We start from the raw sequence: 17,485 nt of genomic DNA, 5'->3' as shown, positions 1-17,485 counted from the left end.
GGAAAAGGGAAAAGTTGTGCTGCATTTGTGATTACACTGACTACATATTGTTTAAAAATCATAAAAACAGGCAAAGCAAAACTCTTCTATGCTGCAATGTGTCAGTGTTTTTAGCTTAAATAAGCATACACCTACTTGTTCTTATTCTTGCATGTCTATATATTTAGATCCCTGAAGAGGAGCAACCCCCACCTCAGTGAAGATGTGGTACTTATCCGAGCTTTGCGGGACTCTAACCTTCCAAAGTTTCTCACAGATGATGCTGTCTTGTTTGGGTAAAGACTTTGGTCATATATGTTAGAAAACATAAGAAAATATATATTTTAATTTAATTTGTTTTTTTTTTTTTTTATATTTCATAAAATGCTCTTGCATTCTTATAGTGGGATCTTATCTGACTTATTTCCTGGGGTGTCAATCCCTGAGCATGACTATGGTGTTCTACATTCCACTATTGTAGAGTGTCTAGTTAAGGGCAATTTACAACCTCTGCCTGCAATGACCAAAAAGGTAATGACTGTCAACTCTTTTTGTCTTTTTAAAGAAGACGTTTTCTTTAAAAAAAAAAAAAAAAATACTATAGTATTCTTAATTTGAATTTCAGGTAATCCAGTTGTATGAGACTATGCTAGTGCGCCATGGAGTTATGTTAGTTGGGCCAACTGGAGGGGGTAAAACTACTGTCTACACTATTCTGGCCAACACACTGGAGACCCTTTATAATTCAGAGTATAAGGAAACCAACCCCTTCTACCAGCCAGTCAAGACCTATGTTCTGAACCCCAAATCAGTGACAATGGGAGAACTCTATGGCGAGGTATTGCTGATCATCAACACTAATTTAATAGATATTTTAGAAAATTGATGTACTGGAATGTTTTTTTTTGTTTTTTGTTTTTTCTGTTCTCCATAGATGAACAATTTGACTCTTGAGTGGATTGATGGACTGATGGCGTTGAGTGTTCGTGATGCAGTTAGTGACACGACTGACGATCACAAATGGGTCATATGTGATGGCCCCGTGGACGCCCTGTGGATTGAGAACATGAACACTGTGCTTGATGACAACAAGATGCTCTGTCTGGCCAATAGTGAACGAATCAAGCTCACTCCATCAATTCACATGGTGTTTGAGGTTGGCATATACTGTACATTAATCTTTTTATTTGTTATAGTTTTGCACATCTTTAAAATTGTTGTAACTGCTTTTGTAGGTTCAAGATCTGGCTGTGGCTTCTCCAGCAACTGTCAGTCGATGTGGAATGGTATATATTGATCCAGATGAGCTCAAATGGATGCCTTATGTTCAGACATGGATCAATGGTCTCGGAGACAAGGTTACACTATTCTGTGTTTGTATTTTACATAAACTCATTCGATATTTTATATAGTAGTGTGTGTTGTTACCACTCATAACATGCTCACATATCATGATTTACTGCAAAATCTAAAAGCTAATTTAATTAAAAGAAAACTGATATTTTATCATTCATTTTACTTTTTTTTTTCAGTTTCCAGAGGCAGTCAGCAAATATCTCCTGGGGTTATTTGAAAACTACGTGGAGAAGGGTCTTCAGTTTGTCTCAAAGAACTGTATACAGGCTATTCGCCAAGTGGACATAAGTAAAGTCACCACTCTCTGTGCTTTACTTGAAGTATTGCTGCTTGGCCAGGAAGGACCTGGATTTACAATGGTATACAAACAGTAGAAGATCACAATTTAAAGATTCACATCTGTTATTATTCCTTTATTTACTGAAGTGGAGGATTTTTAAAACATCACAGTTTCAAGATTTATCTTGGGCATTTGTCTTGTTTTTTTTAGGATGCACGTGATCTCAACAGGGTTATTTGCCAGACATTTGTCTTCTGCTATATTTGGTCTGTTGGAGGCAATCTGACAAGCACATACTGGGAGTCCTTTGAGGCTTTTGTTAAAGAACAATTTTCAGGCAACAGGGATGCCGAGGTACAAACATTAATCATTTACATACATTAATTTATTTACCATAGGTTGATGCTTTAGTTTAAGAAAGAAACAGTTATAGCAACATTTTGATTTGCATCTGTTTAATAATTGTTCGATGTTTGTTTTAATCCTAAACTACAGATTCCAGAGCAAATGGTTCTACGGAATGTACACATGAATTTTAAGAACATTCGTCTCCAACCGTGGGACAAAATCATTCCTGCTTTTAAGTACAATAGTGAGCAGCCATTTTTTGAGATGCTGGTCCCAACCCCAGACACTGTGCGATATGGGTATTTGATGGAGAAACTGCTGTCTGTGCAACGCTCTGTACTTTTCACTGGTGATACTGGAGTGGGGAAGGTATATATGCAAAGTTATGATGTATTATAAAAAATAGGTTATAAACACTATTTGAAAAACATAATGCATGTATTTTGATGTTTTTATAGTCAGTTGTTGCCCGTGATCTACTAAACAGGATACAAGAAAAGGAAGGATATCTTCCCATCTTCATCAACTTCTCTGCTCAAACTTCCTCTGCACGCACCCAAGAAATTATTGAGTCTAAACTGGAAAAGAAGAGAAAAAATATTCTTGGTAAACAACAAATATACAATACTGGAAGACATTGGCCACGACATATTACTCTTTTCTTTCACATGTAGCCTATATAATGCTTGTGTGGTTGGGTAAAGTAAAATTGTTGTTTTTAATAGGTGCTCCTGGAAATAAAAAATTGGTAGTCTTTGTGGATGACTTGAACATGCCTAAGCTGGACAGCTATGGTTCTCAGCCACCCATCGAACTCCTCCGTCAGTTCCAAGACTTCTCTGGGTTCTACGACAGAGGAAAGTTCTTTTGGAAAGAGATCCAGGTAACCTGTTTATATGTTTTGTAAAGTAAATGTATTTGATCTTTGAAAAAGTACTCTAATTTGAAACATGGCTTACATACTGTTTGTCTGGCACACCACATTTGTATTTCCTGTTAATGCAAGTATTCTATTCGCTGTACAAGGACATGACTATTGCAGCTGCATGTGCTCCTCCGGGAGGTGGCCGCAACCCAATAACTCCTCGATTTATCCGCCACTTCAGTATGCTGTGTTTGCCTACACCATCAGAGCTGTGCCTCAAACAGATCTTCACGGTGAGAGCAAAACCTCTATCTATCTACCAATCCATTTGTTCACAATACCAACTTTATTCAGCCGTCACACCTTTTCAGCTTCCAATCAATATTTTTGTGAGGCCAGACCATGTAGTTGTTCCCTTTTCTCTTAGCCTTTCTCTTATTCCTCTTTTACCTCTAAACTCCGCTCCAGGCTATCCTAAATGGTTTCCTCACCGAGTTTGCAGGGGAAGCAAAGGCCTGCTCCTCTCACATTGTGGACGCAGCTGTGGAGATTTACAATCGTTTGAGTTTGGATTTGCTCCCCACTCCAGCAAAGTCTCACTATGTCTTCAATCTCAGGGACCTTTCCAAGTGTGTTCAAGGTGAGATGCAAAGTAATGCTTTAACTTCTTCAAACACAGACATTTAAGGCACAAGGTAAACACAGGCCTTCGTGGAGAACAGATGCAAGTATCACATCTGACAGCGTGCTGTTTAGGAACAAAGTGAAGAACAAATGACATTTACAACACATGAAGCTGTAGAATAATAAAAACCAAACACAATGCTAAATCAGAAGACAGACATGATACTGCAGGAATATAAAAAGACTAGCTAATTTATTATTATTTTATTTACGCGTGTCTGTCTTTTTTCATGAATAAACAGGCATATTACAGTGTGATTCTACTTATGTGAAAACAAAGAATCAGATCTTTCGCCTTTTCTGTCATGAATGCCAGCGAGTATTTCATGACCGTCTTATAAACAACCAGGATAAGGCTTACTTCAATACCATCATCTGTGATATGGCCAGTAAGTAAAAAACAACACACATTCATTTTATGTTGGGTGCAAAAATGTGTTGTAATAGTTTTGTTCATCACCTAGGTAGATATTTTAGCATTACTATGGAGCCTGAAAGCTTTGTGACACATCCAATTATATTCGGGGACTTTATGACGGTAAGTTTAATCACAATTTATGAACGTTCACATGCAACCGTTACTTCATATTATTGTGAGGATGTATTATAGGTGGGTGCAGAGAAAGAAGACCGCATATATGAAGATCTAACAGACATAGAGAAGATACAGGCTGTCCTGCAAGACTACCTTGATGACTACAACCTGACCTTCTCCAAGGAGACGAAGTTGGTTTTCTTCCAGGATGCTACTGAACATGTCTCTAGGTATGTCTGAGTTTTTAGATTTATGTTTTGCTCAGATTTGTGACAAAAAGAGGAAAAACTTTTTACAATTTTATATTCTTTCTAGAATTGCCCGTGTGATTCGCCAAGAGAGAGGAAATGCACTCCTTGTGGGGGTGGGAGGAACAGGAAAGCAGTCTCTAACCAGACTAGCAGCTCATATGTGTGGCTATCGGTGCTTTGAAATCGAACTAACCCGAGGCTACAACTATGACAGCTTTCATGAAGACCTGAGGAGGCTCTATAAGATGGCTGGTGTGGAAGGCAAAGATATGGTGTTTCTCTTTACTGATACTCAGGTACAAATGCACCACTTCTGATGGATAGGGGCCCAAAAATCCAGGATCTTACTTTGAATTATTTATTATTGCAGATTGTGGTGGAAGAGTTTTTGGAAGATATCAACAACATGCTGAATTCTGGTGAAGTGCCAAATCTTTTTGAGAAGGATGAGTTGGAACAAGTCCTGGCAGCCACTCGGCCAAAAGCGAAAAAGGCTGGAATAAGTGAAGAGAACCGGGACGAGGTACAAGCAAAGAGTGACAAAACACCAAAACAAGTTCAAACAATATTTAGAAGTTTTCTGTCACAAGAAGTGTGAAATGCCTATCAAAATATGCTTGCATTTCAATTTACGTTCTAGGTTTTCCAGTACTTCATTTCTCGTGTTCGAGAGAAACTGCACATAGTGTTGTGCATGAGCCCTGTAGGTGATGCCTTTAGGTCCCGATGCCGGATGTTCCCTTCACTTGTCAACTGTTGCACTATTGATTGGTTTATACAGGTATATGTACATTTAAACATAACTGGCCATTTTTAGCATTCACAGTACTATATACAATAATAATATATGTATTTTTCCTCCTCTAGTGGCCACGGGAGGCTCTGCTTTCTGTCTCTCAGGCCTTTTTCCAGAACATAGACTTTGGCAGTGCTCTTCTGAAACAGAGCTTTTCCACCATGTGTGTGGAGATACATGTGAGTGTGTCCGACATGGCTGAGCGCTACTACTCCGAGCTGAGACGCAGGTATTACACCACACCTACCTCATACCTGGAGCTCATTAACCTCTACCTGTCCATGTTGGGGGAAAAGAAACAACAATTAGTCCTTGTAAGTTAATATCTTTCATTGGCATTTCTACATATGTGTACACTGCATTCCTATAATAATGCATCTATGTTCATTAAAAGGCAAAGGACCGTGTGAAGAATGGACTGACAAAGTTGCTTGAGACCAATAAGCTAGTGGACAAAATGAAAGTGGACTTGTCGGCTTTGGAGCCAGTTCTTCAACAAAAGTCTATTGATGTTGATGCTCTGATGAAGAAGCTCGTTGTTGATCAGGAGAAAGCTGATGAGGTAAGCATGAAACACAGCTGTGCAACATTTTAGATGCAAATGCTTTTTGTACATGTAACATTTTTGTCATATTTGTCATTTTATGTGTGTATATTGTATGTGTGTATATATAACAGGTCCGTAGTGTGGTTAAAGAAGATGAGGCTTCAGCTAAGTACCAGGCAAGCGAAACGCAAGCCATTGCTGATGATGCCCAAAGGGACCTTAGATGAGGCTCTGCCTGCTCTGGAGGGAGCCAATCAGGCCCTGAACTCCCTGGACAAGGCTGACATCTCAGAGATCAAAGTGTTTACTAAGCCCCCTGACCTGGTCATGACCGTCATGGAAGCTGTCTGCATCCTGCTCAACTGCAAGTGAGTGAGAACCTCAGCACTTTTTTGCTGTTTTTGCTGAGTGATTTTCCTTTTTTAATATCACATATTATACACCTATAGTCAACATCCAGAGAATTACCATACCATCTCATGACTTGGCACCTTTCCCTCTGTCACCTCTCTAATTTAATCGATCAGTCCTCACTGCGGTGCTGTGGATTTGGTCTAGGTCAAAATAATACTGTTTTGGTATGGGCAATATTATCTTCTGCCTGCCCATTGTTTTCTAAGAAGGCATTGTGTATGTTAAATGAGCCTTGTTTTGGTCTGAAGTCATAAATACAGTGTCAAAAACCCTTGGTACTAGGGTCAACTTAAACTGATTTATTCACAAAGGACACTGCCCATTAACTTCCAGATAATGTCTATTTTACATCCTTTGCAGACCAGATTGGCCAAGCGCTAAGCAGTTACTTGGAGATTCAAATTTTCTCAAGCGTCTAACTGACTATGACAAAGACAATATTAAGCCACAGATCCTGCAAAAGCTAGTGAAATATGTTAATAATCCAGATTTCATCCCCGAAAAGGTTTGTCTGAAAATGATTTAAAACTCATACATAGCAGGGTAGTTTTGTACTGGAAATTGTTCTTCTAATTATTTTTTGTATAGGTCGAGAAAGTTTCCAGAGCCTGCAAATCAATGTGCATGTGGGTCAGAGCGATGGATCTGTACAGCAAGGTTCTGAAAGAAGTTCGCCCTAAAAGAGAAAAACTGGCCAAAGCACAAGTATGTCTGCAGACACTGCTAACACTAGTCCTTCTACAGCTAATATGCTATTTTTAGTTGTACGGTAATGCATTGTACTTACAGTTCTATAGTCAGTTATATAGACCAGATTAGACATTGTCATATTGTTACATAATATTAGTTCCTTGAAATCTAATTCATATAGGAAGAACTGGATGTGACTATGGCAACCCTAAGGGACAAGCAGCAGAAGCTAATGGAAGTTGAGAACAAGATCCGTGTCTTACATGAGCAGTTTAAGAGCAGTGAGAGAGAGAAGGAGGATCTCGGTAAGAGCTACTCCTCTTCCTCTGGGCAGTATGGCGCTGAATGGTATAATTTTCTATTTATTTTTTTTAAATCTCTTGTACCTAGTGAACACCATGGCTCTGACACAGGCTCGGTTAAGTAGAGCAGGGAAACTCACATCTGCTCTTGGAGACGAGCAGGTTCGCTGGGACCAGAGTGTTGCCCAGTTTGAACAGGAGATCATCAACATTGTGGGCAATGTCTTTATTGCTGCTGCCTGTGTGGCATATTATGGAGCATTTACCTCACACTATAGACAGCTGGTAAGTGTAAGCTCCTGTCAGAACTGAATGAATAACAGAAATAATTCTGTCATCATAGCACAATTTTTACATTCCACATATTATCTTAGCTAATCGAGCAGTGGATAAAACAGTGCCAAGGACTGAATATTCCCATCAGCTCCAGCTTCAGCCTGATTAAGATTCTGGGTGACTCTTATGTTATTCGTCAGTGGAACACAGAAGGTCTGCCTCGAGACACAGTTTCCACAGAAAACGCCATCTTGGTGACGCAGGGCCGCCGTTGGCCTCTCATGATAGATCCACAGGACCAGGTATAATGGGCCACTTTCTGAAAAAATACCATGCATGATCCAAATAGTCCATTTGCATTTTTTAAATGAAATTAATCAATTTTTATGTTTCAATAGGCCAACAGGTGGATTCGTTCCAAAGAAGGCAAAAATGGTTTAAAAGTAATCAAATTAACAGACCCAAATTTTCTACGTACACTTGAAAATGCAATCCGTCTCGGCTCGCCTGTGCTGTTGGAGGAGGTAGGCCTTGTTACTGTGATAATAGAACTGATATTAGTCAAAAACAATGACCTTTGACTATTTGTTAATTTATCTATAGCTTAAAGAGACCTTGGACCCTGCTTTGGAGCCTATTCTGCTGAAACAGACTTTTGTATCAGGTGGACGTACTCTGATCCATCTTGGGGACTCAGATATTGACTATGACAAAAACTTCAAATTTTATATGACAACAAAAATGGCTAATCCACATTATCTCCCAGAGGTGAGAAACACATAAATGTCTTGTAAATGTTTTTGTATTGTAGAAAAAGCACAGATAAAAGTAGTGCCACATCCCAAAATCCCTACGGTTTCAGAGCAGCAACTGTTAAATAAATCAATGCATGTCACTTGTTCATGTCAGGTCTTCTGCTGAGGCATCTACTGTGTATCTATCCACTTTATTCAGAACAGGCCCTCTCTAGTATTTTAACATCGTGGTAATAAAACATGATATTGTTGCTGGTTATGCAAATTTCCCATGGGTCAAGAAGAACCTGAGACAGTGCTAAAACATGTACGTTTTTGTACTATTTTAAAGTAACTCTCCCACTTTTTCAGGTGTGTATCAAAGTTACTATTATTAATTTCACTGTGACCAAGTCTGGCCTAGAAGATCAACTACTAAGGTAAGTGAAAATGCCCTATAGCTCCACCAACAATTACAATTTCTAAGTCTTGAATGCTATTTTTAGTGATGTTGTTCGCCTGGAGAGTCCCCATCTGGAAGAGCAGAGGAATGAGCTGATTGTTCGAATTAACAAAGACCGCAACCAGCTAAAAGACATTGAGGACCGCATACTGAAGCTGCTGTTTACATCTGAAGGAAATATACTTGATAATGAGGAGCTTGTTCAAACGCTGCAGGAGTCTAAGGTATGTTGATATGAAGTACATGTTTTTTATGTCTGTCACTATCAGAAAATAAGCTTTTGTTTTTGTCAGGTGACATCTGAGGCTATAAAAGTTCGCCTAGAGGAAGCAGAGGCCACAGAGGTCATGATCAATACAGCAAGAGAGCGATACCGCCCCGTAGCCACCCGCGGCTCTGTATTATATTTTGTTGTCGCCAGTCTCTCTGAAATCGATCCAATGTACCAGTTCTCACTCAAGTACTTCAAACAGGTAGACCAACATTTAAAAAAAAAAAGCTTCTTTTACTGTCACAATTCAAGAACATGGCTTACAAATTGTATTATTTATTTACAACTGTACTGAGGCCATGTGTTATTTTATTATGTTAAAAATTAGACGTGTTTACCCTAAAGAATTAAAAAGATTTTGAGGAAAAGGAAAGGAACACTTGGCTGTCTCATTTTCAAATAGATCAACTTTGATTTTTTTACACTGTCCAAATTCATCAGTATCTCAATCTGTCATTTGTGTTTTGTTTTTCTTTCAACAAATCTACAGCTGTTTGTCACCACAATCGAGACATCCCAGAAGAGCAGCATCCTGGAGGAGCGTCTTCAGATCCTACTTGACCAGATCCTGCTGAATTCCTACATAAACGTGTCTCGCGGTCTGTTTGAGCAGCACAAGCTCATCTACAGCTTCATGTTGTGTGTGGACATCATGAGGCAGAGACAAGAGATCTCAGAGGTCGAGTGGCAGTTCTTCCTCCGAGGAGCTGCCTCACCGGACAAGGTGAGCTACTATGAACGTAACAGTACAGCTTCAGCGATGGGGAGAGATGGTGAAAAATTTAATTTATGCTAATCATAAATACGAAGGTAAATGTATGAATTGTATGAAAATATAGCACCACATGCTAATGTCACTTTTTTCCATCACACTGAAACAAGTGTCATTTGCCCACCATGATCCTTACATCTGTCATCCAGCTGTCAGAAGCTTAAATGTGTCTTGCATGAGCACTTATGTCCTTTTCTACAGAAGGAACCTGTGCATGCTGTTTTGAATCACCGTCAGACGACTCCATGTTTTTTCATCACTTTGTTTTACGATTCTAGGAAAACCCAGATCGTCCTGATGTACCATGGATAAGTGATTTTTACTGGAAGACTTGTTTTCAACTTGATCACATCCTGCGCTGTTTCAAAGGCATATCCAATGAAATCACCAAGACTCACATCAATATTAAACTAGGTAACTGCACCTCTCTTAGTAGTATCATGGAAAGTCCAGGCAGGTCAAGCATATTCAACACATTATACAACTTCTGTAATGCATGTGCTCCATATAAAGGTTTTTTGAAGAGGCTTTTCATATAAACCTTTGGGAATCATTTTTCACTTCTTTCTTCTCCAGGACGTTTTCAAGCATCACTTAATCCAGAGACCTGGGAGGGCTATGTCAAAGATCTACTGCCTCTTGAGGAATCCAACAGGACCAAGGAAGGCGGAGTCAAGGGTCACTGGAACGAGAGACTGGGGTCTTTCCAGAAATTAATCTTAATCAAGTGCTTAATGGAAGAGAAGGTAAACACATAACCACAACATTTTTGGAAAAATATTTTGATGTCGTGAAAAATTTGTGGATTTTTAAATTTTTTTTCTGATAAAAAATTCTATTACACTTTGGTATTACAATTTGTATTTTGAACTCAAACATGAACTAACTATGAAACTAGTTAGAAGAATCACATTCATTTAGTCCGTCTATATCTCATGTTCAAAATAACATGACATCACAAGGTAGAAAAGAGTGTTGTCTGTTTGAGAGAAGAACTCATCCTAAATATGCAGGGCTTGTGTGTTAAATGTGTGTGTGGATGAAGCAAAACAAAAAAAACAACAACAGGTAACAACATCATAACATAGACTCAAAAATAGCTTAATATTGGCCCTTCTAGACAAAAACAATAATGAATATTACATTTTGTTCATCATGCTCATTATTAGTTGAGGATCATTATTTGTTTTTTGTTTTTTTGTTTTTTTCACTGTTTCTTGTCACTTAAGTAAATGAGTTCACTCCTCTCCAGGTTGTATTCGCTGCTACTGAGTTTGTGATTGTCAATTTGGGGAAACAGTTTGTGGAGAACCCCCCAGTTGACCTTGCCAACCTGTACAACGACATGTCTCCCTGCACCCCACTCGTGTTCATCCTCAGCACCGGCTCTGATCCCATGGGTGCCTTCCAGCGCTTTGCCAAAGAACGAGGCTATCTTGAAAAGTATTTAACATTACTGCTAGTCATTACTGGCAACGCATGTTGGTTGGAGTTTTATGCTCACTTGATCTTCTTTTATGCAGGGTTGAGTCTATTTCATTGGGGCAGGGACAAGGGCCGATAGCCGAAAAGATGATACGTGAAGCAATGGAAAGTGGGAACTGGGTATTCCTTCAGAACTGTCATTTAGCTGTGTCCTGGATGCTGGCAATGGAGGAACTTATCAAAACATTCTCAGAACCAGGTATACAAGATTCAATAATTCAAGTTCAATTATCCAAATCTATGTATAAGTAGGTCTTATTTAATTCATTAAAACATTTTTTTTTTGCACTTGTAGATACAAAGATCCATGAAAACTTCCGGTTATTCTTGAGCTCTATGCCCACAAAAGTATTTCCTGTCACAGTATTGCAAAACTCTGTTAAGGTTTGTACATTTATTTTGGTAGTTTTTCTTATTTAATTCAAATATTACAATGTAATTTCACCTAGGAAAAGTGTTTTAAAATGACTGGATGGAATGTGTGTTTGCGAAAAGGCACTCAGACGTTGTAATCACCAAACTTCAGACTGCGGGGAATGGTTCTTTTGTTGTTTTGGTGTGATAAGAGTGCAATAAGGCTAATTGAAAAGCTCAATCAATCTGATTTTCATTCCCTTAATGAGACAATGCATGATATTTTGTTACAGTGGAACACCCGTTATCTTATCCAGTGGTGAAAAGCCTATTAATTGATATTCTAAGACAAATATTATTGCTTTATTAGAAATGCACAGCTACTAGATAACCTCATCTTATATGAAAGGTTGGAGGGAAGTAGGATTTAATGATTATTAGACATCACACTGTTTCAAAATTACAATGAATATAGCCTTAGGTCTTTGATTAAAAAAAAAAAAAAGTCCTATACAAGAGGGTTTATTCTATTTGATACTTGAATGCATTGTTTCATCTCGATCTCCCATTTGAATAATTCATGTGATTACTAGGTGACGAATGAGCCTCCCAAAGGACTGCGAGCAAATATGAGAAGAGCCTTCACAGAAATCACCACAAACTTCTTTGAGGACCATGTTCTAGGAAACCACTGGAGAAAAATCGTCTTTGGTATATGCTTTTTCCATGCAATAATCCAGGTAGCAATTTCTTCTTTGCTTCATAAAGTGCTGTCTGCCTAAAGTCAACGTGGATAATTCACAATGTGCATATCTTTTGTGCTTTATTTTTTGTGACTAGGAGCGGAAGAAGTTTGGCCCTCTAGGCTGGAACATCCGTTATGAGTTCAATGATAGTGACAGGGAGTGTGCTCTGCTTAACCTCAACCTGTACTGCAAAGACGGCTCCATCCCGTGGGACGCACTTGTTTACATCACTGGTGAGAATATTAATAATCATTTTTGTCATACATAACAATCTGCTATTTTTATTTGAGAAATCTGAAAAAAGGGAAACAATTTATTTAACATTTTCTTACTAATAATAAACCAGTGTGCATCCTTTATTTATACTTTGCAGTTACATCGTGCTGGGGGGGGTGTGTGTATATATATATATATATATATGTATATATGTATGTATGTATGTATGTATGTATATATGTATATATGTATATATATATATATGTATATATGTATACATATATATATGTACATATATATATATATATTTAAACCGCACATTTTCAGGAGCCTGTTATCAGTTCGAGTGTTTGTGATACTTTTTAGGAGTTTTGATTTTTTTTATTTTTTATTCCAAGACATAATCATTAATTCACTTTAATTGACAATGAGCATTCAGAGACCAGTTTATTTATTATTCATTTATATTAAAGGTTGTTTTATTCATATACATTGGATAACTGTCCCTCAATATAAATTGGTGTCATTAATAGACAAAATAAGAACATTTGTAATATATTATTTTATTGTTTTTGCTTTAATTAATTGCAAATGCTCAGAAACAAATTCAGAAAAGATTATTTAAAGCTTGTAAACACACTATGGCAATGCATATTTGGAAACAAAGAAACAAATATTACACATAGAGGCAGGCAAACTGTCAGTTGTTTGCTTTGTTCCCACCACTGACTCTTAAAACCACCATTTCACCAGCACATTAGAGAGTCCTTTCATTACTTTTTCACTCATCACAATAATTCATATGTGTGTTCTAAATGTCATTAAAACCTTGTTAACCAAGCTATTTTTTTAAAAACAAGGAATGGGAATGAGAAAAATTGGTGTTTTGTTACAAACCTGTTTTTTAAGGATTTCACTATGTTCTTCCTCAGGTGAGATCACATATGGAGGCAGAGTGACAGATGTTTGGGATCAGCGATGCCTAAGAACCATTTTGAAAGGCTTCTTCTCACCTCCATCTCTGAGTCCAGGCTACACTTACTCTTCCTCAGGTAGGAGTTCTACCATGGTAACAACATATAGTTTTTATAAACAAAACATTTACAATCTAGGCCAACAGTACTAACTTTGGTTTTGTTTGTGCGCTAGGGATCTACTATGCCCCAGAGTCTAGTCATCTCAAGGACTTCAGGGATTATATAGAAAGTCTCCCCATTATTGATGATCCAGAGGTGTTTGGTATGCACGAGAACGCCAACTTGGCTTTTCAGGTAATTAATTAAGTCTCCAAAAACTTCATAGAGAACATCTGAAAGCTTTTTATCTCATTGTGTTAATTAGACTTGTCAAGTTTGGTTTAGTTTTCTGTGTGCCTAGAAGCATGATTTCACTATTTGTTTTACTTTTTATTTGCAGCGACAAGAAACTTTATCTTTAATTAGCACCATACTGGATGTGAACCCTCGATCTGCAGCCACTCATGGGGCCAAGAGTAATGATGATGTAGTCTGCGAGTTGGCTATGTCCATCTTGGAAAAACTCCCTAGTTAGTACCCATTAAATTGCATATTGTATCTGTTCTTATCCAGTCCAATTTAGTATGGCAATATATATTTTATTTTTTTTATTTTTCTGTCCACCCGCAGAGCATCTGGACATGAGTGAAGCTACAGAGTCCCTGTTTATCCGAGATGAACATGGACGCTTGAACTCGCTCACAACCGTGCTGGGCCAGGAGGCAGATCGATTCAACAATTTACTCAAAGTGCTCAAGGTGAGGCACACGACTATATTTATGGTTTGTGCTCTTTGCTAAAAGATTCATGTTTTCATATCGTAAGAAAACCATGCACTTTGAATGAGCCCTTGGTGTACATTGTGTATACTGTGAAGTTCAAGTCAAGTTGTACATTGTTGTACAATGTGCTTTTTTTTTAATATATATAAAAATTGATCAAATGTATAATTGATCAAATTTAAATTGAATTAGGTCGAATGGAATGCATGCTGTGATTACATTTGTCAAGTCTACCTGCCAATCCTATGGTGTTAAAGAAGCAGGAGCAGAGATCAGTGTGGACTTTAAAAAAATATTGATTGAATTAGTTAAAATTGTAAAAACACTTTCTCCAACAGATCTGCCTTGTTAAAAAAGTTAAAATGTTGGCTATATACCTTGTTTTGTCTCTTAGACTTCTCTTGTAACGCTACAAAAGGCCATTGGGGGTCTGGTAGTGATGTCAGAGGAGATGGACCGTATCTACACGAGCTTCCTCAACAACCAGGTCCCGAGTCACTGGGCCAACTCTGCATACCCCTCCCTCAAAACACTCGCCTCATGGGTCAAAGATCTGGTGCTCAGAACATTTTTTATTCAGGTAAGCAAAAGAACAAAAAAAAAATCTGTGTATATTATACTGTCTAATATGTATTTAAACTAATATTAGGTTTATGCAGATTTTTGATACTTATAGAGAGCTGGGTCCCTTTAAAGTCCCATAAGATACACTAGGCTGGTTATGCACCATGGTTAGTAAAACATGCAAAGCAAAAAAAAAAAAAAAAAAGCTGCTCTTCTCTTCTCTTGTGCCCTCCTTTGCTAGACTTGGATCACACGTGGACAGCCCAAATCGTTCTGGATCTCTGGGTTCTTCTTCCCTCAAGGCTTTCTCACTGGTAAAAACATTGTCACGTTTTTTTAATGAACCATAGCAGCAACATAAGGTTGGATTATATAAAGAGTAATCTTTCTAATCTGTTTTTTTATAGGAGTGCTGCAGAATCATGCAAGACATTACAATTTGCCTATCGATGAGTTGAGCTTTCGCTTTAACATGGTGCCGGCCTACAGGGATCAGGCTGTTGTGAGTGAAGTGATACGAGGTCTCCCAGAAAATGCTAAACTTGACATGGATGATGAGGTAATAATGCTGGGCTGAAAAAAGTGCATTTTTATATTATTATACTAGACATATTCTTTCTTTGCCTTGCACATGTTGTAATGTTGTGTCCTGCAGAGCTCAAAATACTTGCCACACATTCCTCTATGGCAGTGGATTTGTAATCTATGAAGCTCCTCTATGTTCATATGCAGTCACTAAACTTTTTATTATGCCTGCAATGCTTAATTCAATGTTTGTTTTTAGCTTGATACAAAGTGTTTGGCTGCTGGGTTACGGTATACATCAATTTCATGACAGCTAAGACCTAGAGGTAGTTCCTAGACATATACATTATTTCATTAGACCTAGAAACACCAAGGTGAAGGAGTCATTTAAAATGTCTAAATAATGGATAATGTATGAACTTTAGTGCTGTACATGATCCTGATGAGAAGTGTTTTTGCTGTCATGTTATTCAACTACCAAAACAAATAACATGCTAACAGTGTACAGACAAAAACAGCTTATAATTAAATGCAGACATGACACGTATGAGAGACTTGTTTATGAGCACATGACATGTTTCATTTTGACCCTAAGAGCAGCTTTACAATAAATCTGTACTGGGGCTAGACAAACTTTACTACATGAAAAAAATGGGCATAGACCCTATATCTTGAGGCTGTTCATTAAATGCTAAGGTTGTATATTTTCTTGTGTTCACAACAGCTGCCTGATCCAAAGGACGGAGTTCTGATCCATGGGGTGTTTATGGACGCGAGCCGCTGGGACGATGACAACATGGTGATTGCAGACGCTTTACCCCGAGTGATGAACTCCATGTTACCAGTGGTGCACTTTGAGCCTCAGCAGAACTACACCCCTGATCCCAAACTGTACGAGGCTCCTCTGTACAAGACCTCTGCTCGGGCTGGGACTCTCTCCACTACTGGTGTGTACTGGGAGGTTGCATAGTATTTCCCATGAATTAACAAACCCAGTTTTTACATCACAACATTCTAGCATTCCTATAGTTGAGCTGGAGGACAGCTTTTTGGTTTTACTGTTTAGTTTAACCAGCACTGGCACATGGTTTATGGTTAGTATATCTGTAATTACTGGGTATAGCTTCATGAAACAAAAACTGACACAAAGTTAATTGGGTTCTCTTTCAAAACAAAAAATAATAATAGTTACAAGTTACGTTACAACACCTTCAGAAGGGAATGCCCCAAATTGCTGTCAGCTGAAAGAAGTTAAAGCCATAAGACAAAAATTGCAAGTTTGTGAAACCAAGTGGGTGGGTCATATTATTCAAATTGAAATATTTATTTCTAAAACAGCAAATCCCCATGGAGTTCCATAGTCCTCTGCCATTCATCTGAAAATATGACTTCATTAAAATAGAGAACATCCATCCAAACTATACAAGCTGTTTATTTATTACATTTTTTTTTCATATTTTGTCTCTATCCAGGCCACTCTACAAACTTTGTCGTGACAGTCATGCTTCCGTCCAGCCAACCAAGTGATTATTGGATCTCCAAAGCTTCTGCTCTACTGTGTCAGTTGGATGACTAGCTTTTGTCTTTGCTTCATGTTTAAATAAACATATTTGGAACATACTGTACTGTTTTTTGTGGTATATTGACATAAAATGCTATTTTTAGAGATGTGACAAAAAGCTGTCCATCTTCTCACAGGCAGCTACATTATCTGTAAATATGAAGAAAGCTGTATGTTAGCTTATGTGCTCATTGAAATTTGCAGTACACCACACGCCTCGGAGACATCAGACAACGGACAGAGGGGAGAGTGGATGGGTGAGTGAAGACGCAGCAATCTTAATGGTTTATAAATGAAGAAACATGGCTGGGCATTGACTAAAAGAGAGAGATGAGTGTAGACTGGAGAAAGCGGTGATGATCGTCAAATGAACAAATGTTTCCACCACTGCCCCCTCACATTCACAGCCTGTTTGTGTCACTTAGGTTATGCAGTGCAAAGACATAAAGTACGCCTCTACAAACACATTACGGCTAGTGCTGTGATGTAAGGGCAAGGCACAGGCACACAGTAAGCTACAATGCACAAGCAGTTTTTGTTCCATTTTTGTTTAGTTTTACCGCTTTAGGTTGAATATTTAAGATTCTATTTTAGGATTTCCAATTTGCATACATTCATATACATATTATCAATTTAAGAAACATTACAATCCAAAATGTATAAGCAGTTCATT

At 38.1% G+C, this 17,485-nt stretch overlaps 1 protein-coding gene across 1 annotated transcript in view; it reads left to right on the top strand.

The window, feature by feature from the left end:
- LOC129407893 (dynein axonemal heavy chain 7-like) overlaps positions 1-16,871 on the top strand; it is a 30,957-nt gene extending 14,086 nt beyond the window's left edge. The window contains 49 exon segments of the mRNA XM_055150468.1: positions 168-275; positions 384-510; positions 605-817; positions 914-1,135; positions 1,215-1,337; positions 1,512-1,694; positions 1,826-1,969; positions 2,111-2,332; positions 2,422-2,569; positions 2,689-2,846; positions 2,990-3,121; positions 3,297-3,468; positions 3,755-3,901; positions 3,977-4,050; positions 4,123-4,277; positions 4,363-4,594; positions 4,669-4,821; positions 4,939-5,079; positions 5,166-5,408; positions 5,489-5,656; positions 5,773-5,859; positions 5,861-6,009; positions 6,416-6,560; positions 6,644-6,760; positions 6,927-7,050; positions 7,136-7,332; positions 7,422-7,625; positions 7,722-7,847; positions 7,927-8,091; positions 8,430-8,497; positions 8,564-8,744; positions 8,814-8,993; positions 9,282-9,515; positions 9,842-9,977; positions 10,140-10,309; positions 10,816-11,006; positions 11,087-11,247; positions 11,344-11,432; positions 11,996-12,142; positions 12,243-12,381; positions 13,297-13,416; positions 13,514-13,635; positions 13,781-13,910; positions 14,011-14,138; positions 14,557-14,742; positions 14,968-15,040; positions 15,134-15,285; positions 15,976-16,198; positions 16,724-16,871. Of these exon segments, the coding sequence (XP_055006443.1) occupies positions 168-275; positions 384-510; positions 605-817; positions 914-1,135; positions 1,215-1,337; positions 1,512-1,694; positions 1,826-1,969; positions 2,111-2,332; positions 2,422-2,569; positions 2,689-2,846; positions 2,990-3,121; positions 3,297-3,468; positions 3,755-3,901; positions 3,977-4,050; positions 4,123-4,277; positions 4,363-4,594; positions 4,669-4,821; positions 4,939-5,079; positions 5,166-5,408; positions 5,489-5,656; positions 5,773-5,859; positions 5,861-6,009; positions 6,416-6,560; positions 6,644-6,760; positions 6,927-7,050; positions 7,136-7,332; positions 7,422-7,625; positions 7,722-7,847; positions 7,927-8,091; positions 8,430-8,497; positions 8,564-8,744; positions 8,814-8,993; positions 9,282-9,515; positions 9,842-9,977; positions 10,140-10,309; positions 10,816-11,006; positions 11,087-11,247; positions 11,344-11,432; positions 11,996-12,142; positions 12,243-12,381; positions 13,297-13,416; positions 13,514-13,635; positions 13,781-13,910; positions 14,011-14,138; positions 14,557-14,742; positions 14,968-15,040; positions 15,134-15,285; positions 15,976-16,198; positions 16,724-16,827 (7,513 nt within the window). The 3' untranslated portion in view covers positions 16,828-16,871.
- Positions 16,872-17,485: the final 614 nt, after the last annotated feature.

The sequence above is a fragment of the Boleophthalmus pectinirostris genome, unplaced genomic scaffold (genome assembly GCF_026225935.1).
Source record: "Boleophthalmus pectinirostris isolate CB_2022bp ecotype Guang Dong unplaced genomic scaffold, ASM2622593v1 HiC_scaffold_1, whole genome shotgun sequence".
NCBI lineage: Eukaryota > Metazoa > Chordata > Actinopteri > Gobiiformes > Gobiidae > Boleophthalmus > Boleophthalmus pectinirostris.
The sequence above is the reverse complement of the archived record's forward strand: the minus strand, read 5'-3'. Positions and strand labels throughout refer to the sequence as shown.